At 41.9% G+C, this 26,248-nt stretch overlaps 1 protein-coding gene across 1 annotated transcript in view; it reads right to left on the bottom strand.

The window, feature by feature from the left end:
- The window catches only part of COL4A3 (collagen type IV alpha 3 chain), a gene marked incomplete at both ends in the record, with an annotated part of 58,448 nt that extends 38,839 nt beyond the window's left edge, over positions 1 to 19,609 (bottom strand). Inside the window, 7 exons of the mRNA XM_084267131.1 lie at positions 951 to 1,004; positions 1,725 to 1,787; positions 2,086 to 2,130; positions 2,596 to 2,640; positions 4,297 to 4,386; positions 7,164 to 7,220; positions 19,526 to 19,609. Of these exons, the coding sequence (XP_084123257.1) occupies positions 951 to 1,004; positions 1,725 to 1,787; positions 2,086 to 2,130; positions 2,596 to 2,640; positions 4,297 to 4,386; positions 7,164 to 7,220; positions 19,526 to 19,609 (438 nt within the window). The remainder of the gene's footprint in view (positions 1 to 950; positions 1,005 to 1,724; positions 1,788 to 2,085; positions 2,131 to 2,595; positions 2,641 to 4,296; positions 4,387 to 7,163; positions 7,221 to 19,525) is intronic.
- Positions 19,610 to 26,248: the final 6,639 nt, after the last annotated feature.

Below are 26,248 nucleotides of genomic sequence, written 5' to 3'. Positions count from 1 at the left end.
ATTCTAAATATTCTCTCAGCTCAGTGACTCTTGAAGTTATGTATTTTCACAGACCTGGTGCATAGCCAGGGACTTGTTACTGTGACAGACTCCAATTTAAGAAGAAAGGGTGTGTAATAGTTTTGTTACATGGTTTTACTGTGTTGAGGCTGTCCTTATCTCAACTCCTCAGCCTTGCAATATATATTTTCTCCCCTGTCCAGCTGCAAAGGGAAGTGATAGAGTGACTTTGGTGGACATCTGGCCTTCAGCCAGGGCCAACCAACCACAGGCATTTTGTCAAAAAATAGTCCAGTCTCACAGTTACAACTCTACAAGTGAAGGCAGAACAGTTTTGAAGCCTGAAATAAATTAGATCAATAGACAGACAGACTGACCAACCGACCTAGTGGTCAGGAGAACTGGTAAAGTAAATGTCATGTTTAGAACTTATAAAATTTGAAGCATCTGAAACTTGACAGACAGCATTGCTTTTTCATTTGTTGTTTAGAAGTTTATTTTAAAATCACATTTCTACAGAGAAAAAATAAATCCTAGGGTTAAAGCAAAGCAAACAATGAGAAGCTCTGTGTTTAATTCCTGGCTCTCATTGACTTAATTAGGCCACATCCTCAAAGACATGTAGGCATGAACTGAAACTGCAGTCTATTAAATATATATTGGAGAACTTTAGAGATGTGGATGGTAGATTTTAATTAGTATCCCTTGAGACACTAAAAAGCTAACACCAGTCAATGAATTTTCATATAGCCATTGGCTAAGAAGTTGAGCCCCCAGATAAGCATGTTCAACTTTGATTTCTCTACCACACAGTTTTCCTATTAATAAAATGGGGATACCTATATATTTCAATTGTTGTCAATACCAGCTAATACAAGGCTTTACAATGCTTCAGTGAGTGGCTTTATGAGGTAGAAATGCACACAATCATGAATGTCACAGACACTTACTGGAATGCCTGGAGCACCTCTTCTACCTGGAGGACCTGGAAAACCTTGATCGCCCTGCACAGTAAGAATGACTGTTAATGCATATTATTGTGTGATCTGATCATAATCTGTGATTATAAAAGAGGTTTATGTTCTCATACCAAATCTCTAAGTTGCATTACTACCATGTTTGCTAGAAGGGACAGAGCCTGACAGTATGGGTCTTGACCTCTATCCCAGACAGCAGGTTTTATTAGCTATGTCAGATCAGTTTACTGTTTCACTAGAAATGTATTATTTTCTGTAGTAGGTACTCTTCTGACTCCCTCTTTCAGAATGCTGCAAGTAAAGAAAAGCTAACAAACCTGTAACTTAAGAGTAAGCCTTTTCTTTTAATTAATTTCAGAACTTCTGGATTTTGAACTGCAAGCTAGATAGTGGTGAAATAAAATTTAATTATCTATCTCTTTGATAACCCATTTCAACACAGGGACAGGTTGGACAAAACTGATTAGGTCTTCTAGATTTAATTTTTAAAGTTTTATCTGTCAAAATATCAAACATTATTCTTAATTTAGCAAAGATCACAAACATGTACTGTTTAATTAGCTATCTTGCACAAAAAGGCAGCACTTTTCCTTCCCCTGATTTCATGATTCAAATTTTTCCGAGTTGATAAAGTCACAAACCAAACCAAATCAAAATAATTGCCTGTTTGGGGGAATTCAGAATGCTTTTTGGCCATTCCTAAACACAGCCAAACACAAGCTACACAACATTCATCTTGATTTGTACCTTTGTGCCATTGCATCCTGGAGCACCAGACCGCCCAGGAGGACCAACAGTTCCAGGTTCACCCTAGAAAGAGGAGCAAAATTGAAACAAGCTTTGTTTTCACACATCCATATTACCCTACAGCAACAGTGAAAGAGTTTATGTTGCAGCAATGTTTCACAAGCCTTGACAGATTACAGTGTGTTCTTAAATCATTACAATGAGTAAGAACTGCTGATGCTAAGATTACTATCTCTAGGCTAATTGACAGAGACAATGTTGATGTTGAGACTAGAGGGAGCACATTGAGCTGAGGATAATTGTGTACTGAAGACTCTAGAAACTAGAGAGAAATGGTTACATTAGTTCTGTTTGTACTTACTGGAAGGCCTGGGGGACCTGAAAATCCAGGTATTCCTGGGACACCCTAATGATAAAAAAACAGAGGAATAATATCACAAATATTAAGCAAAAGCTCATGATGCAGTTTCCCCTCTGATCACATAACAAGAATGAATGCAGGTATGATTTGATCGAAAGATCATTATTCCCTTAATCCTTTTTACTGTGGATCAAGTATAGTGGTAGTTTATGCCTTGTTAACATAGATGGGTTTCACCCACAGAAAAAAGCAAAGCCAGTTCTTCATGGAATTTTAGTTTGACATTTTCTCCCCAACACTATATAATGTACAAGCTTTGTGCTGTATGTAAGGTGCAGCACAAAAAGCAAAAGTTCTGAAAAATAGATAATGCATGTGCATACCCCATATAATGAATTTAAAAAGTACTTTAAAATCATACGTTTTGCTTTTATTTTTCACAAATTACTGAACTAAGTTAGAATTTCACATATCATTTAATACATATAAGATTGTTTAAAATATACTTACTCGTATACCTTTGGGTCCAGCTAAGCCTGTAAGCCCAGGAGAACCCTAGATCACAAATGGAAAACAGCCTACTTTAATATAATTGAGAAGCATTACATATATCTCAACAGGACATGCAGTATTTTTAAAACCTATTCCAACATGTGCACACAAAACTATATAAATAAATAAATAATATTTGCCTATGAAAGACACTAAAGCAAACAAATGTTTAAGACTATTTGTGTAAATCTTGGCATCTTTCCCTCCTTTTCAGTGTTTATGTGGGATGTATCTCATCATAGGTCAGAAAAATAACAGGGTATGTCGAGAAAACAGTTGCTTTGGAGCTCTTCAAGCTGTGAGACCTGGAAGAGCTTTCCTGTGAGGAAATCGCTGGAAGTCTCACCAATACTCAGAAGAGCTTTTTAGCTCCCAGAGGTGGGTGATGTTCATCAGATACATGTAGGTACCAGCCTCTCTCATCTGCACTGTTGTGCACAGGAAGGAAAGCCAGGAGCAGACTGAAAGTGGGCTGAGCAAGACAGGAAAGCAAGGCTGAAAGAAGACAACAACACATGCCACAGCACAAGTCTAGACAGAACCCACTAGAGTTGCTTCAAGACACTTAGAGCTTTACTGACAATAAGAAACTGTTATTGTTCCCAGAAAGGAAAAGGGACATATACAAAGCTGCATAGCTCCTGAAATCCTGGGCAATGCTTTAAGATAACATACAGGTGTTGAATAGGAAAAGCTAACTGGACTACACTACAATAGATAGCATTCAGGCTAAGAGAGATGCTAATGCTATCCTTACTTTTTGCCATTCTTGCAGAATTTATTATCACTTATTAAATGAGAAATGCTCTACTAAATACTTTTCAATGAGTTCAAATAAATGGCTCATCAACACATATGAAATTCACCGTAAGGATCAGTTCCACAAAGTATGGTGAAAATGAGATAGGACAAAATAATGCAACAACCAAACAAATCAAAACTATACCAAAAATTGTTTGATAGAATGGTCTGGGTTGGAAGGGACCCCAAGGATCATAGAGCTCCAACCCCCAATTACTGCAGGTCCTAGATATAATTTGATTATGGTTGTACCTGATTTACCAATGGCAACAGGAGTGCTGTTCCTCACGACAAATATAAACATAATGTTTTTCGATTAGTGATTTATTTGCTGATTCTGCTTATGCAGGAGTCATTCAATGTTCATATTCAGACCCAGTATAGGCATACAGGAAAGAAAGTCCAAGTCACCAGAGTCACTTTCCATACCACAGGCAACTAGGTATTTCCCAACAGATAAAGATTTATCTAAAGAAACCATGTTTTCATTCAAATTTTCTTAAATCAATTTTTCATAATTGTCTCTATAGTAGCTTCTTTCCTCTCTTTACAGCAATAGCTGTCAGAGTCCACTATTAAGACAAAATCGAGGTTATGCTGCTAAAATCCATTTAGATCCATGTCCATTGCCTCTGCCAGTTCAGTCCAGGTGCTTCAGCACTAGACACTGGCCAAATGACAATAAAAGCCCACAATCCTATCGGGTACTGACAGGATTGCAGCTGGTGACCACACATCTCAGACAGGTTTTGTTTTGATTTGTTTTTTTAAAACAGAATTTTCTATCCAGTCATAGCTCATTTCCACAGTCAAGCACAGTAGTTTCTCTGTCTCTCTGTGTCTCACATACACACCTACCTTTGGGCCCTGTGGCCCTGGAGGCCCTTCTGGACCAGGAAAGCCTCTATGACCAGGTGGACCTGGAACACCAGGAAAGCCTTTTTCACCCTATAAACATTACGAGAAAGACGTTTGTCAAGTATCCATGAATTCTCCTTTTGGAAAGCTACTTCTAAGGCATTTATTACTTAACTTCTACAGAATCATCTGCTACTGTGGCAAATGTATTACCCTTGCCTACAGTGACCTGCTTTTGTGGCCCTGCCTGTGTGTTGACAGGCCACACAGTACCATGTAAGTAAAATGCTCTTAAGTTTGGCTGAATATATCGTGATACAATGGTACTCAAGATTAGGCAGTGTACAGAAGTTAATTTGCAGTGTAAGAAGTTTAAGAAGGCAACTGATAGATATTCCTTGTTGGTATTTCTATATCATGTTTAATCCCTACAAGAAACACAAATCCGAAGTCGTCACAGCAGCCCTAATCTGTAGTTGGCAAACTTAATGGCTGCTGCTGTACAGTAACATCAGTTCCAAATCATCAGCACATCTCTCTGGGCCAGCCATGGAAAGAAACAGTGGGTCTCAAATGCAACAAAGCCATTCAAATAGAATAAAAGTGGTTTGCTTAAAGTGAAAACTTTTAAAGATTGTTCTGAGTCTCAGAGACTAAGATACCCAATTACTTTTTCAGGTGTTTTTTTAAAGTCAAGTTCAAATAACCAAATAATAAAGAAAAGACAAAAGATTAAAGCTAGAACACCAGAGGGTAAGTTTCAGTGGAAGGAACATTTTCAGATTTTTAGTTAAATAAAACGAAGTTTAAAGTCTTATCTTGGTCAAAGTGCTTCAAGCCTAGGAAGTCTTGGAAAATGTGTTTCAGCTCTTCAGTAGCAATTTCAGCATTGTCAATTTTACATAGGTGAAGAGCTGCCTATTGAAGACTTTTTATATCAAAGCAGGGAGATAGAGGTTAACGATTCTCTGAGTCGATTGTCCTATTGCTTTACCAGGGGAGGGTAAAAAAAACTTCTGGAGTTTTGCTGTGCAGAATTTCTATTATCTTAGTATTCATTGTACAAGACAGGATCCAAAAAAGTCTTGTGGAAGCCAAAATGGTTTGGCTTGTATCTCCACCAACTGTCACCCCTCAAAAGCCCACAAGCCAAATCTGAATTTAAAGGGGGGGAAATATAGAGTATAATCCAAGAATACTTTAACATAAATTCTGTTATAAAGTGTCTGTGAGATCTGTATCACAAAGCAGCAGAGCCTTTTATAGCAAATCGTCTATTTCATGCACCTTGATATCGAGAAAAGCAAAAAGGGGTAACGCTATACCAAGATGTGCCACTGGAGGGGGTGTGGTACCAACTCAGAAAAACGAATAAAGTCCATCTTCCTTCACTGAGCTTGCCACCCTCCGACTGAAGCAAGCCATGGGGTGCCCTCCAGATACCGAGCAGCACTGCTCTCCCCTCCATACAGTACAGGCAACTTTACCTACATTTTCTTCTTGAGAGATCAACAAGATCAGAGGATTCTCAAGTTGGAGAATTTCTTAATATTAAACAGTTATCAAAATATGTTGATTAATGTAACTGTCCTGACTTTACAACTGCCTGAAAAACTTCATCAATGTAAACAATGATTAACTCTTACCCACTAATTTCTCAGTTGCTTTAACATGGAATGATGAAGACAAGTTGCAGGTGTTCATTATGAACACCTGTCTCTTCTAGTGGGCAGCTTATTTTTTTCTAATTTTTCAGTTGGTCTCAATTTTACTGCTCAGCATAAAGTCAGGTTTGACCAACAATGAACACACAAAAAAGCACTGAGATTTCCCTAAAGACATGACAATACCTTCACATTTATGAAAATGGGTTTTGATATGGAACACACTTTAAGAGAATTTCTTACCACCACTGAAATGAAGCTTCACAAAGGCCAGACTAGCAGGGCTTCCTGTGGTACAATATGGTATTTTTTCTTGGTAATGTAAGTACACGAGGAAAGTTGTAATTCTTGATCAGCCAGATGTGCTGATCAGTGGGGACTAATCACAACCCTAAGTCTATACAAACATCTGGAAAATACTGATAAGGTTTAGTATGGTAATAACTGTGTCCACAGTTAGCCTGAATTTCAATCATGACTTCTTTAATAAAGCCCCTTTCATTTGTGAATCAGTTGTTTTTCCCAACTACATGCAGTTTGAAAGAATTTTTGGCATTTGTGTAATTCAGGTTGGTCTAAAAGCCACCCTGAGTCTCTGCCAAGCTGCTGCTGGCAGCAGAGCAAGCTGCAGCTCTGTTACTTTTGATGGGCTTGGTGCTGCTCCCTCACTACTGGCAAAGCGCTTGTGATCAGGACCCAGAAACTCATCCCCCTGTGTCGTTCCGCGGGAGGCTCATCCGTGTGATCCCAGCTTTCCTTCTGGGGCTGGACAAGGGGGGCAGATGGGCATGGTCCAAAGTTGGAAAGAGGGAAGCGCTGAACACGACACTCTTGATGGCATTACAAAATCTGTAACAGGAGAGCTGCTGCCTGGGTAATGGCATCAGTGGGCATTTCTCAGGAGTTTGTGAAAGGGATCTGGTGCTTTGGAGAGTTGTTCTGCTCCTGCTCAAACATCATGCAATACCATAAACAAACCAAAACATTGTAAAAAAGTAATTCAAAATCTTCTCAGTTAAACGATGTGTCCAGAGTTGAACAGATTTTTTAAAGTAATGTATTGCTTTTACAATTCTCTGTAGACTCTGTGTCAACAGAATACCCTCACACAACAAATCCACTCATTCTATCAACCCAAATAATGTATTAACAATTTCCAAGTGTAAGCTAATTGTAAAAAAAGAAAAATATACTTGTTCTTACCTTATTACCTTTCATGCTGTCACAAAAGCAGGGACTTTTACCTTTGCATATGCAGCTCTGAAAAACAAAAAGAATAATTTTGTAATAAAATTGTTTTTCTTATTCTGTTCTTTGATGAGCAGCAAATGAGACCTCAGTGTTTTTTATAAGGTAATTATTTCACAACTTAAAAAAAAATTGTGAAAAGTGGCAGTTCTTAACAGGGAAAAAGAGCTCATTATTCCCCTGTACTGTCTTTTGACAATAGTTTAATCTTTCAGTTGGGGTAAAGGCCAAGAATCTCTCCTTAACACCACCAGGGTTGTATCACCAGTATGAAGTGCCAAATTCAAGAGTTTGGGCTCACAGCACTGAACATTGATGATTCTTAAAAAATTTACTATGGAAGCAAATATATACTGATATTGATATAGATTACAATGACATTATTTTATTTTAATCTTTTAACCAATAATTTTCTGACTTTTTGTAGCTGCGTTCAGCTCCTGACCCTGGCTCATGGTATCTAATACAATTACATAGGACCCTTATCTTTGTTGTTTCTTAATTCTGGAGGTTTTCTGTGTGACAGTGAGTGCCCTCACACAGGGATGTCCCCAGTTCTGCAGTAAGTCCTGGACTGTAGCTACTCCTAGCATGCCTGTGTCCTCAGGTGAGCCTTGGAGTCCAAAGACCTCCTTGGAGGGTTGAGTATTGCACTGTAATGTCCAAACCGCTCTTTGAGTCCATGACCTCTACTGCCAGAGTACAGCATGGCTACCTGGGAACAACTATACTTTGGAAAATTCAATGATTAAACACACATGAAGAGATTTTTTAATTATTATTATTATTTATTGTTCAGACTTAAGTGAAACAAAGAAACAAACCATCTCCCCAAACAAGGGTAGTCAGTATATAACTGGATAGGCAACATGACTAAATTAGCTAGCTCATGTTCTAAGTAGTCCTAGCAGGGAGTTCAGCAGAATTTCAGAGCACATCTGAGGTCCTAAGTGAATGTAAGAATACTTAACCCCTCTGTGTCCTGTTCCTGCTACAGCTATATGCACTCATTACCTGAGCCATCCCAGTCTGGCTGGGATAACTGCAAAGGACTTTTCTACAAACATGTAGAGTGGAGTGAAAGAGAAAACAAAACAAAAAAATCCTTTGTTAATATCCATGTTATACATGCTAAAATATCATTGAGGTTATTGAAGCCATTAATTTCATACACTCATGTTCTTCCCTCTGTTTTTAAAGCACTTGCTGAATGACTTTTTTCAATTGTACTGCTCTTGAAAGAGTTATTTTTCAGTTCATGCTCCCAGTTGACTATATATGTTTATCACTATAACATATATTATGATATAGCTACAGACAAGAAGGGACCAAGAGGACAGAAAAATATCTTCATAGCCAGTATAAGTTGTATAAAATTCAGAAAGTAAGGAAGAATTGTACTTTTTCTTACAAGATTAAAGCCTTATGATGTGAAATTTCCAGTTAGATCTTGAAGACAGAATTGATTAACCCCTACAGCTGGTCATAATACAAAAGCAGCACTATTTCAGATCTATTACTTTTCCAGTGGTGTTCTCAAAAAAAACCCCAGAAAACAAAAGACAGAGGAAAATGTTCACCAGTACATTTTAAAACAATGTCAGATTGCTGTTGAATTTAAATTTTCTTGTAGCAGGTTTTTCCTCTGTTTTTCCTCTGTTCAGGTAAAACATTTTATGGAATTGAAAAGCATCTTTCCTTCCCACAAGCTAGGATCAACTCCTTCTATCTTTATCATCCAAAACTGAGGCATGTCTATCAGCTAGCTGCCTTCATTTCTTACACAGTTCATGGTGTTTGTCTCTTCCCACTGACTACACAAGGAAACTTGACATCCAGTTTGGAACTGCTCATCCCATCTCTTTATGTGCCTCTTTGAAGAAGGAGGAAAAATTCTGCAAGTACTTGTGATTACTTGATGTTTCAAGCTAGATTTCTGAGGAGCTGCAAACATTAAATACTTATATTTTTTGGCATTTTTAAAGAAGATTCTTTATTCCTCTGAACTGACAGCTAGCATTCAAGTGGCATCAAAAATTTGCATGTGACTATGCTACCTTTACTGCTATTTTCATTAATATGATTTTATCACCAGAGAGACAAGAATAAACATTTGTGTAGAATTATCCTGATTTCTGGAGAGCTGGGCAGTAAGAAACCAAACAAGGTTTAATAAAAAAAGCAAGTGTAGAGAGTCTTGCACCTGGGAAGGAGTAACTGCTGGAATCAGTACAGGCTGAGGGATGACCTGCTTTTTGATGGCCTTTGAAATAATCAGGTTTGATAACAACCCTAAATACATTCTTTGACATCCTTCATATAACTAGCTCTATTGACAAAGTGCAGTGAGCTATGTATGTTTTTCTCTGATACTGCAAGTGAAGTTGCTGTAACTGCAATAGCAGGAGTAGCAGTACCACGCTGGATTTACACCAAGCTTTGTACAGGTGACAATGTAGAACGTATTTCATTATCTCTTCCTTTTATTTTTGCATTACTTTGAGGGATTCAGTGAAGGGGAGAACTGGAACACAGATGCTTAAGTTAGTCTCTGAATTGGGAGCAGGAAGAGGTCAGAGCCTCATAGAATCCAGTCCCACAGAGTTGGAAGGACAGTTCAGTATTATAGGTAAGGTTGCACCCACTGAACAAAATATTAACTGCCATCTACCATATCTAAATATTTTAGATAAGTGTTGAGGGCTATTACAAAAATCATAAAGCTGAAAAACATGCAGGAAACCTGTAGCTTTGCTAATCATTTACTTATATATGTTGTGAGGATTTTCAATAAACCATTAATAACTAATGTTCAATTTCCTTATCTTATAACCTGGCAATTGTTTTGTTTTGGTCCTTTGATAAAGGAGCGCCAGGTATGTAGCTAGGATGTGGGAAAATCCAGTAATATGTGAGCAATGGTGTTGGGGTTTGCTTTTTTTGTTTTGGTTCAAAGCTCCTTTACAGATGGCATCATCTAATATTATCTAAGAATCATATGCCAAAACATTTAGTATTACCCAGCTGACTGTGTAATGTAAAATCATCTTTGGTCTTTTCAGTTTAGTTTAAAGTGATATGCTTACACAACAAGACCTAGATTGATCTGATAGCTTACTAATGGCAAATTAAACACAATTTAAGTATTCTGACTTCTTGAAGAGCAAAGGCTCTTTTCCTTTAAATAGTTTCATAACCTTGATTAGTTGTGTGGCATTGTAAGTTTCTATATGTTCATGCATCTAACTTCACATTGGATTATCTTTGATTGTAAGTTTCTTCTGTATCTGTACATACCAAGTCTTCTGCAGATCATACCTTGGCATTTCAATTAGTGATTTCTTGACATTTCCTGAAAACTGTGCTTTGCATACAGATTCTGTAAAGAATCTGCTTCTAGCTTTATTTTCACAGATAGAAATAAGATGCAACTCCATGAAGGTCTGTGGAATTATAATACAAAGTAACTGGTAGTGGGAAGATCAGAAGTCAGGTGTGGATGTTTCTCAGGAAAGCTCTCTGATCAGGCAGGGTATGCTCCCAGTTACACTTACTAAACCTGTAAGCTCAACATTTCTGAGGATGCTATAGTGCTAGCTAAAGTTTCTAGCTTGGACACAGTTATGCTTTTGAAAATTTATGCTAACCTGCTCAAACAGAGGATCTGAGAGCAGATCTGTATAGAAAAAAAAACTCCACTGTGGAAAAGGCTTTGTAAGGAAAATATTATCTCTGAGTCCGATGCACCTGTGCTAGGATACTTAGCTAGACTAGCAGTCAGTAATTCTATCTAGTCATGGTTAGTAGATACGTGACCCTGGCAGCATATTCCTCATGTTGCACAACTGTAAATCACCATGTAGCGTAGAAGGTACTGGAGAATGAAGTCCCCTCACTCCAGGACATTGCTATCAAAACAAAATACCAGTCTCACAATTACAATCTGTATACTAAAAGTTTTTCATGCATTCTAAGCATCAAACATGAATTCATTTAAAATTATCAAAGACCACGAAGAACTTGGTGTTTTTTTAGTGATTGCTGGGCCAGTGCGACAAAACCAAATTATTAAGCCTTCAATAAGTATAGACAACATAGAGCAGAAATAGGAGATGATGAGATGAAGGAAAATATGTCAGTTCCCAAACCCTGAAACATTGTGTAGTCACTTGTGAACTGGAAGGCAGCCAGACATTCCTACCTTAGAAGACTCCTGTTAACAGCCATGCAGGCGATCAGAATTGGCCCCGTTTTGCCCACCAGATGAATACCTAGCACCTGACACAAAAACAGTTCTGGCTTTCTGTTATAAAGAAATACAACTGTAAGTTTAACTAACAAACAACTCGGCCAATAATGTCTAATGCAGGGAGCCTGGCTCCCAAAGGACACGGTGGAAGGTAACTGTTAATGCTACAGGCTTGAATAAGTTCCATTAGACACTGGTAACCGGAACCTTGCTCAGGGAATAACAATGGAATCAATGTCCCTCCTCGCTCACGCAGTCCTTGTATTACTGGTTATGTGCTGCATTCAGTGTGAGGTGCAGAAGAGAAGTCCTAAGCCTTTCTGATCACAGGAAAGAACTTCACAATGCTTGACAGAAGCAGGATGTAGCGTTTAATTTAGGGATACCTGATTTGCCACCACACACTTTGAACTCACAACATATAGAGATGTATTTATAATGGCATTTATAAACCAGAGCAAATGACTGGCATGGAGAAACTGAAGAAGCTGCTGTAGATGAACTTTTAAACAACTTTTTATTACTTCAAGGGAACACGTATGAAAAGCCTTTCTCACTTCAGAGATTGAAAATGTTTTGAAAACCTCTTAGTTTTTAAAGCAAAAGCCTGTTTGGTAAGGACTTTGAATAATAACAATTTTGCAGTGTTTCTCAAATCTCTTCCTTATAATTATACCTATTTATCACAATAAAACCCAGTAACATAAACCTCAAGTAAAACAGTATAAAGCAGATAGAAACAAAATTTTCATAGAACTTATGATACCTTGGGGAAAAAAGCACACAATCAAACATGAAAAAAACCCAAAACAAACCAGAAATCCATAAACCACCCTCTAATTCTTTCTTTTTTTTCCCCTTTGTAATATCTTTATCAGCAGGGCTTTTTTTTTTTTTTTGCTGTGAACAAGCCTGCCTGTATGGAAGCTCCAAGAAACTACTGTTTGTATTACCATTTGTATTACCATTCTGCCACCTTGCACATAGTTCCACACACAGCTTTCATGGTGCCAATCCTATTCTTGTCCAAGCAGATACAGTAGAATTCACTGTAAGGAGCTTCTCGCTTCTCTCCAACTCACTGACAGTAAAGAATTAGGGAATGAAAGAATGGTAGGGCTTACCAAACTTCACTGCATGTTATTTACCATCACTGCATTAGGATAAAACAGGTAAAGTGGTGTAATCTAGGAAAAAACCCCAATATCCTGAGTTTTCACAAACTCAAACTGAGCTCTGCAGTGATGACCACTACGGCCTGTGTTGGAGAAGTTGCTTAAAATTGCTCAGTATCTATATGCATGGTGAGCTGGCATGCTGTGTGCCATTTCAGAATACTGTAAATTGAGGGTCTCATTTAAATCTCTGGGTTTCAGTGGTTTTTACTTGCTTTTGGTCTATGAAGGGAAGATTCAGAATTAGTCCTTCTTTAAACTGAAGGAATAATGGTTTGCTTTCTTCTGTTAAAACACATAAAAATTTTGGTACTTGTATTTATAATGACTGGTATCTTACTCTACAAATAATCTTACTGGGGTGGAAGTCTCTGTGATGTGGACTATCAGAAACTGGACCAAACTGTTCACAATATACTCAGATAGCAAAATATCCAAAGTCAGACCCATAAACCTCATATCTGTGGGTTTCTTCTGACCTTGAACAGGACTTGGGTAAAACAAAAATAAATATTCTTCTTTTCTGCAAGGAAAAAAAGATTTAGCAATTCAGGCCACAGAATTCTGTTTTGTGTAGCAAACTCTTAAGGGCATTTAATCAGCTTATTCAGCCGTGCCCTTCCTTCCTAGCAGAGGGTCATCTCAAAAGAGCAATCTATTAACAAAGAGTAAATACCATTTAACTGGTGAATTTTTGCTTACCTACCATATTATGGTTAACATGGCATCACACTATTTGTATTTCTTCCCAACTGTTGAGTGTGGGAATGGTATTCACTAGAACTGTTATCTCCTCAAGCCTGTGTATTTTTATATTCATAAAATTCCTGGTGTGCATCTTCTGTTAAGTGGTGCAAACAGCAATGAAAGCAACAAAAGCTTGTTCACAGAAAGCTTATTGCACATTTGGTTTCTCCTTTTTTGAAAGGCTTTCACAGATTAAAGAGAAAAAACAAATGATGATGTCATCACCAACTGGGTAGATGGAGGGAGAGCAGTGTATAACATCTACCTTGACTTCAGCAAGGCTTTTGATGCTGTCTCCCATGACATCCTGACAGCAAAGCTGAGAGAGCATGGGATAGATGAGTGGACAGTGAGGTGGGTTGAGAACTGGCTGTCAGAAGTGATGATCAGTGGAGCAGAGTCTGACTGGAGACCTGTGACTAGCGGTGTTCCCCAGGGCTCGGTGTTGGGTCTGGTCCTGTTTAACACCTTCCTCAACGACCTTGATGAGGGAACAGCATCCACCCTCAGCAAGTGCCGATGATACAGAGCTGGGAGGAGTGGCTGACACGCAGGACACTGCGCTGCCATCCAGAGAGACCTGGACAGGCTGGAGAGCTGGGCAGGGAGAAACCAGATGAAGTTCAACAAAAGCAAGTGGAGAGTCTGGCACCTGGGAAGGAACAACCATTTGTATCAGTACAGGCTGGGGGATGACCTGCTGGATAAGAGCTCTGTGGAGAAGGGCCTTGGGGTCCTGGTGGATGACAGGTTGGCCATGAGCCAGCAGTGTGCCCTGGGGGCTGAGAGAGACAATGGGATCCTGGGGTGTATCAAAAGGAGTGTGGCCATCAGGTCAAAGGAGGTGATCTTTCCCCTCTACTCTGCCCTGGTCAGGCCCCACCTGGAGTATTGTTTCCACTTCTGGGCTCCCTAGTATAAAAGGGACAGCGATGTCCTGGAGAGAGTCCAGAGAAGGGTTACAAAGATGATTAAAGGCCTGAAGCATCTCCCCTACAAGGACAGGCTGAATGCACTGGGGCTGTCAGCCTTGAGAAAATAAGGCTGAGAGGGGATCTGATTAATGTTTATAAGTATCTCAAGTGTGGGACACAGGGGGAAATGGCCAGCCTCTTTTCTATGGTCTGTGGAGACAGGACAAGGGGCAATGGCCACAACTCAGAGCACAGGAAGTTCTGCACCAATATGCAGAAGAACTTTTTCACAGTGAGGACAACAGAGCCCTGGGACAGGCTGCCCAGGGGTGTGTGGAGTCTCTTCTCTGGAGATATTCAAGACCCATCTGGATGCCTCCCTGTGTGACCCGTCCTAGGGAACCTGCTTTGCCAGGGGGGTTGGACCTGATGACCTCTTGAGGTCCCTTCCAACCCCTGCGATTCTATGATCCTGTGATTCTGTAAACAGTTAAGAAGAAAAAAGCCTTTTTGTATTTCACCTTCCTCCTAGGTTCCAGTAATCCATGCCAACATGCTGAGCCTTCTAGTATTACTTTGTTAGGTGATAGGGTGAGAATGTGACAGTAGAACAGATGACCGGACATCCCATGCTAGTTACACTTAATAGCGAAGTGTTTGATTTCAAGGACATGTAATGATACATCAGCTCTGGGTATTGCAGAAGAGATTGCCAGCACAGACCTTTGCACAGAACCCTGCTATATCTATATGAAATGCAAAATAATGAAGAAAGAACCAGTGTTTGCCTGCCTACTTTGATGATAGAATCGCAGAATTGTTTGGGTTGGAAGGGACCTCAAAGATCATCTAGATTCGACCCCCCTGGCATGGGGGGGTTTGACCACTAAATCAGGTTGCCCAAAGCCTTATCCAGCCTGGCCTTAAACACTTCCAGGGATGGGGCTTCCACAGCCTCTCTGGGGAACTTGTGCCAGCACCTCACCACCCTCAAAGTAAATAATTTCTTCCTACTGTCTAATCTAAACCCACCCTGCTTCAGCTTGGAGCCATCGCCCCTTGTCCTGCCACTGCACTCCCTGGTGAACACTCCCTCTCCCACGTTCCTGCAGGACCTCTTTAAGTACTGGTATGCTGCAATTAGGTCTCCCCAGAGCCTTCTCTTCTCCAGGCTGAATGAGCTCAACTCTCAGCCTGTCTTCACAGGAGAGGTGCTCCAGCTCTGTGATCACCTTAAGGATATTTTATGGTCAGCATAACTTGGACCATAGATTTTTGCTTAAATGTATGTTTACCTTACAGATGTTAGAAGAAAGCCATACATCAAATGTTAAGGGTTCAGGTTTGTCAGGTATTTACTAAGATCACCTAAAGAGGTTTATCTTCTTTCAGTTGCATGATGCAGCACACTCATAGGTTCACTTAACATTTCTTGGCCATCAGAGCAAGTCTCCATACAGTATAAGAGCAGAACTCCATAAATTTTGATGCACAAATATTAGGGCAACTCTACTAATTTATGCTAACTCTCTTGGCCCAGTAGCACAATCATTGCTCTGAAGTAGCTAACATTGGCCTCTCTCTCTATGGAGATGATGGCTAAATTGCAGATGCAATTAGGATCAGAACAGTCCAGTATAATTGGGCCTGGTTATCAGAGGAACATCCTCACTGACTTCAGAGCTGGGATCATATTAACCACAGCAGTTCATGAAGGACTTGTTATTCTAACATGCTCAGTGAACTGTCTTTTGTATATTCAGGTGCACATCTTCCCTTCTCAGCTGCCTCATGGGACAAAGAACCTGGGTGCTTCCACAGGCTGGCAGAGAAGGAGCATTCTCACTGTGACACTTTGTCCCTCCAACATTTTGATTCCTAGTTAAACAAAGCAATTCATCTTGCATCCCACTCTAACTAGCCTAGAACACTGCATTGTCTCCTTCCAGACCCATGTATTAAGATCTATTTAGGACAGCAATATAGCTTGCATATACTTTTTAAAATGCATTAAGAAAAGACTAGTTTATAAGTATCTGGATGCCAATTCTAACATTTATAAAAAAATGAATTAATTGGGAAATATGAAAATTTGCTTCTAGTCACAGACAATAAGCAGAAGTGAGAAAGGGGATTCAAAAACATCTTGAGTCACCAAGCTTGTTATCTCTCCTCCTTTGCCAGTTGCACATGATGAAATAGTACAGAGTAATGACTGAGGCAAATACAGAATGCAGAGCACTCTATCTTGTGAGCTAATTCAATATTGCAATTGTATTACAATGCAAACAAAGTGGTAGTAACATGAGGTGAAGATAAGTTTCAACTGAGCAAGCTTGCTAAGGCAGAAACCCTCTCTTTTATTCTGAACACGATAAAATTATGCCACCATAACAGCAATCAATGCCACTAAGAAGCAGCACTGATTCAGTACTAATGAACAAAATGAAACACTGTGAAAGCAAGTCAGTTTTTTTCCCTGAGAGGACAAAAATAGAAATGAGGAATAACAAAGATCTTGTTGTCTGAGGGAACATATTGATAATTTTTATTATTCTTCTCCAGTATTTAAATCATCAGTGGAAGAATCCAAAGAATTATAACAGAGGTATTTGGAGTGAAGGAATACATCAAGCAAGCTGAAAAGCCTTTGACATGGGAAGATGTTACTTCTGCTGAGTTTTCAGAAGATGTGATTAGAGCATGCCAGTGTCCAAGAATGCAGATAATAATACTCCCTAGCAGGTGCCAGAAAGTTCAGGCTGCTAAGGGCAGGGAAATCTGGACTCTGTGAAGGGCTGTGAGGACCGAAATTTGCTGTTTAAACAGTAGGAGGCACAAACTATTAATTTTCTTTCTTGTCTTGGGAATGAACTCCTTCTTGTGTTATTAATAGACATACACTTAAAACTTTGAAATGTTGAAACATTTTTAAATTTATGCATATGGAAAAAGGATTACAGGCTAGTTAAATATATTTTTTCAAATGAAAGTGTAGCATGATTTTAAAACACAAACAGTACCTATTTATTTGCAATGGACAGTCCAGCCAAGATGCAATGATTTATTCTTCAATCATTTTATGTCATGTAACATTTGCCACTAGTGTTTAGTTTAGTTAAAAATGCTTTTTAGAAAGTTATTTCCTCCATCATCTAGAAAATTTTGTTAAATTAGAGTGTCTTTTGACAGTATCAGCAATTTCATACAAGAACAGAAATTATGACAGTTTAATCTGAAACTGATCTCAGTTATCTGTTGCAAGTCTAGTTTAAACTAAATTCAGATGACATTTAAGATCCCCTGAATTTTCAGAGCACCACTGAATCAATACACTACATTCAAACTTTTCTTAAACATAAGATTTCTGTAGAAGACACTTCTCAGCATCCATATCATGTCTATAAGGCCAAAGTGTAAATAAGGATCTAGTAATGACAACACTCCAGAAAACTGGTATCTCAGAGCTTTATTATTTATCTTTAGCAGAAAGGCTGCTAATGAACTAAGGTATATGAGTCTGTGAGACTGGCAAATAATCTAGGACCCTACTGCAGTTGCTAAATAGTGCTGAATTGCTTCACTGGGCCATATGTGGGGTCTTAACTTGCAGATACACCTCAATTTCCCTTCCTTTGTAGATAAAAACATGGAACGGGATAACAAGATCAACACAGCCAGAATACAGGCTTATAAAAAGTGTGTGTGTGTCATGGGAGGGGATGAGTTCCTGGTACAGTCTGTGCTTCTTAACGGCCATCCGGAAGCATATATGATGATGTCCAACCTGTAGGACAATAAGGGCAATGGATGGGAGGTACCAGCAGAGGAAGAGAAAAATGGACTGAAGAACAGCAAGCTGGGTAAAAGAGAAGCAGGTCTTCATTATGTTCATCTTCCACATCTTGCTTTTAGAGTAAGATTAGATATAGGCAGAACCTGAAACGACTCTCTAGAAAACGTGCACATTACAAATAGATCTCATACCTCTGATCTACACAAGAACTAAGAGGTATTTTAATTCCATCACCAATAAAACAATTAGATCTTTGTTAAATGACTCAATCTGACTGCAAGTTAGACTGCCACAAAAGAAAACGTGTTTGGGGACGTGCTTATGCTGTTGGCAGGGACTTTGCTCAGAAGGGCTGAGTGAAAGAGCTGCAGGGCTGTAGATGAAACACGACTAATTAGTCTGCTTCAGACAGCTACAACAGAATGTAATTCCACCAGAACGTAGTTCCATTTTAGCAACAACAAAGCAAAAGAGCAGATTCTTTCCTTACAAAGGTGAACTGCAAGACGTTTTGGTTGGCAATAAAGGATTTCCATGTAGCGCCTCAGGGCTTCGTTCACACACGCGTGGAGAAACTAACGCTGTTGACCACCAGAGAAGGCACAGAAATTGAAATGTTCTGAAACCAGCTGTTTCCCGTGTGTGCTGCCTGTCAGAAACACTGAGAACGGCGGGTTTCTGCTCGGTAACTGCCAGCAATGTGGAGAGCTACCCTGCCCCGTTTGCCCTCGCTGCTGACTGCTCTCCCACTTCGGAAGGTACGACCCAACCGGGCAAGAGGAGAAAGGCACGGCAAAGGCTACGGTAGGAGAGTTTAACGGACCGAACGGCGATGCAGGCTCATCGTTAAACCTGAAAGCCAAATCAATGCGCAGGTGGTCCAGGCGGTAAGCGCTGCCTTGAGAGTGTTTCCCTCAGGGACTGTCCACACCCAGGACGGGCTCTGCCCCTGCCTCAGGCGGAGCGGCGCGCTGCCCGCGGGTCGGGGCTCCGCGGCCGCTCTCCAGGCTCCTGGCGGGACCGCGCGCCCCGCCCGCCGCCTCACGGAAGCCCCCCGAGTGGAAGCGCGGGAAGCCGCTCTGCCGCCCGCCCGGCAGGGCCGCCGACACGCCGTACTTTTGCTCCGCACCTGAGGCGGCGGTGACGCCCTGCCCTGTGCGGGGGCCTCCCCGCCAGTACTTATCCCCGCCTCGCAGCGGCACAGGGGTAACGGTACCTCACGGCCGAGCAAGACTGGATGTACCTCACCTCACCTCGCCGTGCGCGGCTGCGAGGCGTATCATAAACTCACTCCTTTTCTTCTCGCTTTCCCCTCACAACGTGCCGACGCCGAAACGGCCAGCGGCTTAAGCCTCGCCTTGCTCGAAGTGACGCTGCGGGACACCGCGCACCGTCCCGCCGCGCCGCCCCAGCCCCTCCGCCCCGCGCTCACTCACCTCAGCCGCCGCGGCGCGGCCCGGCCAGAGCAGGGCGAGCAGCACCAGCGGCGCCAGGCGACCGGGGCAGCCCCTGCCGCCCATCCCCGCGCTCGGCGCTCTTACGCGGCGTCCCGCAGAGCTCGGCCCGCGGCTCCCGGACTCTGCCCCCCGCCCGCCCGCGGCTTTTGGCCTGGGGGCTGCTGCTTCGCACCCTCCTCGGCGCTCCCGGCGCCCTGGGGTGGGGACAGGGGCCGGGGCGGGGCTGGCCGGGCCACCCCTTTCCCTCTCCTCCCCGCCCCGTGTTTCCTGCCTCGGGCAGTGCCAGCAGCCGCTGTCCGTCAGTCCGTCTGTCTGTCTGTCTTCAGAGGGCATGGAGTGAGCGAGAAGCTGGGGACTTTCCCGCCTGGGAGCTCAGGTGAGAGCCGCGGAGGGGCAGTCCCAGGCGACAGTACCTGGAGCTCATCACGGGCTCATCACACCTGGCTTCGGCGCCTCCCGAAGCTGAGCAGCTCGCTGAGAGGCCACCCCTATCCCGGGACAGCTGGAGGTATCCCAGACTACCCGCCTGTCTCCGTCCCCCGCCCGCTTCTCCCGCGCCGCCGTGAGAGAGCAGGTGATGGGCGCCACAGAAACAGCCTCAGGGCTGCGCAGCAGGGACGCGGACCTGCCCCGGGCACCGGCCAAGCAGGGACACGGCCTGGGCTCTCCCGGAGCGGGGTCGCCTGCAGCGCCCCGGCGGGGGGAAGAGGTCTGTTAAACCGGGGCGGGAGCGAGGTGGGAGGCGGCAGCGCTGGGTGCGTGCGGGAGGCGGCATCGGGGCAGGCGGTGCGCAGCCCGGGCCCTCAGCGCCATCCCGCCGCAGGCCGGGGCGCTCCCGGGCGCTGACAGGACTGTTTTCCTTCCAGCAGTGCTTTCCTGTCCCTCGAGGGTTTTGTTAATGAGACAGCTGGGACCAAGAAGTCCCAGAAGGGACAAAGTGCTGCCCACTGCATAAATGTAAATCAGTGAGAAATGTTTCCCTCCAGGCTTTCCACATAGCAAGTACCCGATGGTACAAAGCTGGGAGGAGTGGCTGACAGGCAGGACACTGCGCTGCCATCCAGAGAGACCTGGACAGGCTGGAGAGCTGGGCAGGGAGAGACCAGATGAAGTTCAACAAAAGCAAGTGTAAAGTCTTGCACCTGGGAAGGAACAACCGCTTGTATCAGCACAGGCTGGGGGTGACCTGCTGGAGAAGAGCTCAGTGGAGAAGGACCTTGGGGTCCTGGTAGATGACAGGTTGGCCATGAGCCAGCAGTGTGCCTTAGTGGCTAAGAGAGCCAATGGGATCCTGGGGCACCTCTGGAGGAGTATAGCCATCAGGTCAAAGGAGGGGATCCTCTCCCTCTGCTCTGCCCTGGTCAGGCCCCACCTGGAGTGTTGTGTCCAGTTCTGGGCTCCTTGGTATAAAAAGGACAGGGATCTCCTGGAGAGAGTCCAGAGAAGGGCTACGAAGATGATTAAGGGCCTGGAGCATCTTTCCTATGAGGAAAGGCTAAGTAAGTTGGGACTCTTCAGCCTTGAGAAGACTAATGGGGACCTAATTAAAGTCTATAATTATATTAAGCAGGGGGTGCAGGGGGAATCAGCCAGCCCCTTTTCAGTGTCTGTGGGGACAGGACAAGGGGCAATGGCTGCAAGTTGGAGCACAGGAAGTTCTGCACCAACATGCAGAAGAACTTTTTCACAGTGAGGGTGAGGGAGCCCTGGGACAGGCTGACCAGGGAGGTTGTGGAGTCTCCTTCTCTGGAGAGATTCAAGACCCGCCTGGACGCCTATCTGAGTGATATGTCCTAGGGAGCTGCTTTGGCAGGGTGGTTGGACCCGATGATCTCTCGAGGTCCCTTCCAGCCCCTGTGATTCTGTGATAGCTTACCATGACATAAAGGTTTTCTGAACAAAAGCTTGGTTTGGAAGGTGTTGGACATAGGTAAAGTTCATCACGTTTATGTTAATGACAAAAGTACTGTGTGTTCAAGGTAACACCTCACCAAACAGCGTGCTGTTCTCAGATGGGGCAAACTCAGAAAGTGTGTTTGCCAGGCCAGCTACAGGATCTTACCTTCTCTGTAGCGACTGTGAATGCCATGCAGGCACTCACCAAAGGGATACCAAAACAGCAACAATACACAAGATAATGTATGTAGATACATCTATTTACAACTACTAATGAGATACAAATCTAAAGCCTTTGGTAAGCATAAAGCTAACCACAAAGATTTGTAAAGCAGCTTCTCTTACAGGTGTGAGAGTACAGCTGAATCTCCATTCAGTAGACAGTACTGTCCAGCCACTATGAAATCCACTGTGAAAGATAGTTGGTAGAGGCTACTTTTCCCTAAAGTTTGGTGCTAGCCACAGGAACACATCTCTGAAAGAGCAGGGAAGTATGTTCAGTGTCAGAGATCTTGTACATCACCACAGATATTATCACCTTGTCTATAAAATCTTCAGCATCAGTGAGAGCAAGCTGGCAAGTGCAGAGACAAAGGGGAAAAATATTCCATGTTCAAGCCACATTGATGGTTACCATGTAGAGGTAATAGTATCTTAGGGATAAAATGTCTAAACTGCGTTTTGTCAGACTCCTAAACCCATCAACTGTAACAGTGCTACATTTTGTACACAGGGATACTGTATTAAGGACCAAAATAGGGTCTACAGTGGTTTATAAGCCATAGGCATCTATAAATTTTAAGTACCTAAATCCGCTACTGAAAATTAACATTAGAATAACTGGTGTTAGATGGAAGGCAACAGAGAGACTCATTTAAACAAAAGTGAAAACAAAAGGCACGAGGTTTCCTAATACAAGAAGATCAGAGCAAATAAGACTACAGTGGAAGACAGTAGTCAATCCTCAGAAATTATGCAAATTCAGATTTAGAATGGTCAGTATAACTGTCACTGAGTAAAGAAGATAGGAGAGCTCTTGAATACTGGTCCAAAGAAATACTGGGAGAAACAAAATAAATCAGGTATACCACTTTTAAGAGAAATAACTGAATATATGCAGAATATCCAGTGGGTGAAATACTGCTATAGTAGAGAGGTATTGAGCCAGTTTTCAGATGATGAAAAACCTGTATGGAAAATGTTAAAAAAAGAAAAAGGACAAAAAGAAAAAAAAAAAGCTCAAAGCAAAGATGTAAAAGTGCCAACAAGGAAGGTGCAACAGAAAGATAATTTTAAAAATGTCCTCTTCAAGCCCAGTCTTATCCTGGCACCACCTATTTCACTGACCTTAGGCAGCTGGCTGCTAAGTGATGTGTGTGTGTTATGGTTAGGAAACAGCAGGTAATTTTAGATTATGAGATTGTCACATAGGACCTTATGTGAGCTTTCAGAACAGATTAATGACTTCAAAGTAGTATTGAGCTGGAACTAAGGTGAGATCAGCCACTGATGTTCTCTGCTGTTTATGGCTACAGTGAGTGATGGCATCCATCCAAAGAAAGCCTATGAAACCTTGATGCAGACTGTTGCTGACACTGTTGTAGTCCATAATACCTTGAGAGAGCTACGAACTCAGAGAGCTGGTCTTGTCTGGCAAAACAATGGGCCAGGCAGGCTTAACCTCAGTTGTGTCAAAGTGTATACCTGCAGCTGCCTGTAGAGGTAATTTAAAAAATACCCTAAAGCCCCCCCCCCCCCCCTGAAAACAGTGCATGAACAACAGAGAGGTCAACCTTAAGGCTAGAAAGCAATTGAAAGTTGCAACAAATTAACAGTTTGGGGTTTATTCTGCAACAATTAATATTTAATGACTCCTATGGAAAACAGTATGGTTCTGGTACTTCAAACTACTATGCTAATCACAGAATCATAGGGGTTGGAAGGGACCTCGGGAGATCATCGGGTCCAACCCCCCTGGCAAAGCAGGGTCCCCAGGACAGGTCGCGCAGGTCGGTGTCCAGATGGGTCTTGAATATCTCCAGATATGGAGACTACAGACATCCCTGGGCAGCCTGTCCCAGGGCTCTGTTGTCCTCACTGTGAAAAAGTTCTTCTGCATATTGGTGTGGAACTTTCTGTGCTCCAACTTGAAGTCATTGCCCCTTGTCCTGTCTCCACAGACCATAGAAATGAGGCTGTGTCCCACACTTGAGATATTTATAAACATTAATAAGATCCCCTCTCAGGCTTTTTTTCTCAAGGCTGTACAACCCCAGTTCATTCAGCCTATCCTCGTAGGGGAGATGCTTCAGTCCTTTTATCATCTTTGTAACCCTCCTCTGGACTCTCTCCAGGAGATCCCTGTCTTTTTTATCCCAGGGAGCCCAGAACTGGACACAACACTCCAGGTGGGGCCTGACCAGAGCAGAGTAGAGGGGGAGGATCCCCTCCTGTGACCTGCTGGCCACACTCCTTTTGATGCACCCCAGGATCCTATTGGCCCTCTTAGCCACCAAAACCTCTTGAGCACAAAACGCTGATTTTTATTTCCTAATCTCAGAAGGCTTTGCTTTGCAGCTTCAGTACCCGTTACACATGATGCTGGTGTAATGAGAATATAGCTAGGGCTGCTCTAATTTTTTCCACTTCAATAACTTTAGCTGTGTGTTTGCCTTGAATTATGGGTCATGTCTGATGCTCTTATTTACAGAGTCTGTAAGAATGAAACTGTCTTCCTTCTTGGTCTTTGCCTAGAAACTAAACATCTAAGTTATGCTATAGTGTCAGCTTTTCCTCCTCTGGCTTTTGAGAATTTTATGAGCTGAAGCTGGGAGATGCTGGTAATAAAACCTATTTCTTTGGTGGTATTAGGTGTGTTATTCTGGGAACATTTTACCTTCTTACTTAGCTAAATATTCTATTGAGGTAAATGTTGTGATTACTACAAAATATAAAACATCACATCAGTTTGATATCTCAATCTATATAACACTTTGCAGTCCTTACATTATTGCACTGGCTGCTTAACACTTCAAACTATTGGAAGCTTACTCAGAAAGTGATGGATTTCTGATAGCCATGATGAAAGAGCAAGCAGAGTAGTTTTAAGTCTTTCACTCATGCATCAAGTATGATTTTAAACTCTGTCAATAGGTTGGATTAAAATAGGTTTTAATTTGAAAATAAAAGGTTTGTGCCAACGCAAAGCAAAAGTACCAAATTTCTATTTCTCTTTCATTTTCCAGAAGCTGTTTGGATAACTAAATAATGAGATGGATAGTGGGCAATAGAAACAAATTTTTGCAAAGTCTAACACTTCATGTCTAGCCTGGATTTTCCATTTGAGGCAATCCATCCCTGAAGTATTTTACTGCCTTACAAGCTTGATTATATTATTTATATTGTTAATGTTAAAAAATCCCAGTGAGGTAGGAATGTTACTGGAATATTATGTTTTATTAGGAGTGGTGTTTTTTTGTTTTTGTTTTTACAGATGGGAAACTAGGGCATTGAAAGAGACTAAGAATTTAGCAGATGAAGGGAGCACTGTACAACACACATAGGGTGTGCATCTTGCAGCAGGGATTAGCCGCCCTTAGGCTGTTTATTCAAGAGTTACTGCACAGTAGCTTACCAAGTCTCTTCATACTGTGGGATATAGATATACTGTGCCTACACATGGGAGTCAATATTATTTATAGATTAGTTATGGTTAGAAAGGTGTTACACTATATAAATAACAGAAAGCAAGACAGTAACATTTCAGGAACTGGACACTCACTGGTTTTACAACCAAAAGATAGCTGCTTCTTGAACAGCCAGTTTGGTTCAGGTTCACATCCTTGTCCCCTTCTCAGTAACTGATTGTCTTTGCTTACTCAGGAGACTCAGGACATGACCATGTAAAGTTTGGCTGTTTGGGACTGTAGAGGCCTCTGGTCAGTCCTGCACACAGGGCTTCCTGAATCCTGGCAAAAGCTGTGGAAAAAACAGTCTAAAATCAAAGCTAAAAGAATCTAGGTAATATTTCCAATGACTGTCATCTATCCATTCATATGGGTAGAACTCTTGAGCTGAAAATGCATATGACATATTTATGGGTACAAGTTACTCCTGGGGAGATTCCCATTGGATCCAAGAGGAAAATCTTTGTATAGTGAGAACCATCAGACATTGGAATAATCTCCCCAGGAAAGTGGTAGATTCCCCAACACCAGATGCTTTCAAGAGTCATCTGGACAGGCTGCTGGGCCATCTTGTCTAGTTTGTGCTTTTGCCAGGAAAAGATGGACCAGATGTTCTCTGAGGCCCATTCCAACCTGGTCTTCTGTGATGACTATTCTGCATTCAGAGTAGTTCTCTGCTCCAGTGTACAACAGACACTGGTCCAGCTCAGCTGCAGAAGACACTGGCTTGAAAGTATAGCTTTTTTTTTTTAAGGTTCATTGGGTGTTTACCATAGACAGATGTCTTTTTTATTTTTTTAAATGCCTTTAGCTAACATACTGGGCTTCATAGCTTTTTGTGAAATAAATGCAAGATGTGTTTTGTTCATTATTTCAAACACTGAGTGAAGACTATATCTTTTCTAGTCTGAAATCTTGTACCCTTTTTATATTCATGTAGTCTTCTGGAAATTGGATTACTGATAAAATAAAATGTGACCTGAATAGAAATAATATAATGTATTTATGTACTGCCAACATAAAGCCATGCAGTGTGACATAAGTAATTGGTTAAGACATATTTTAGGTATCTGGTATTCATGTTTGTACATCAGATTTATATTTTAATATGAACAGGTTC

Source organism: Gallinula chloropus (genome assembly GCF_964237585.1).
Source record: "Gallinula chloropus genome assembly, chromosome: 8".
Taxonomy (NCBI): domain Eukaryota; kingdom Metazoa; phylum Chordata; class Aves; order Gruiformes; family Rallidae; genus Gallinula; species Gallinula chloropus.
This window is presented reverse-complemented; position numbering and strand designations above follow the sequence as displayed.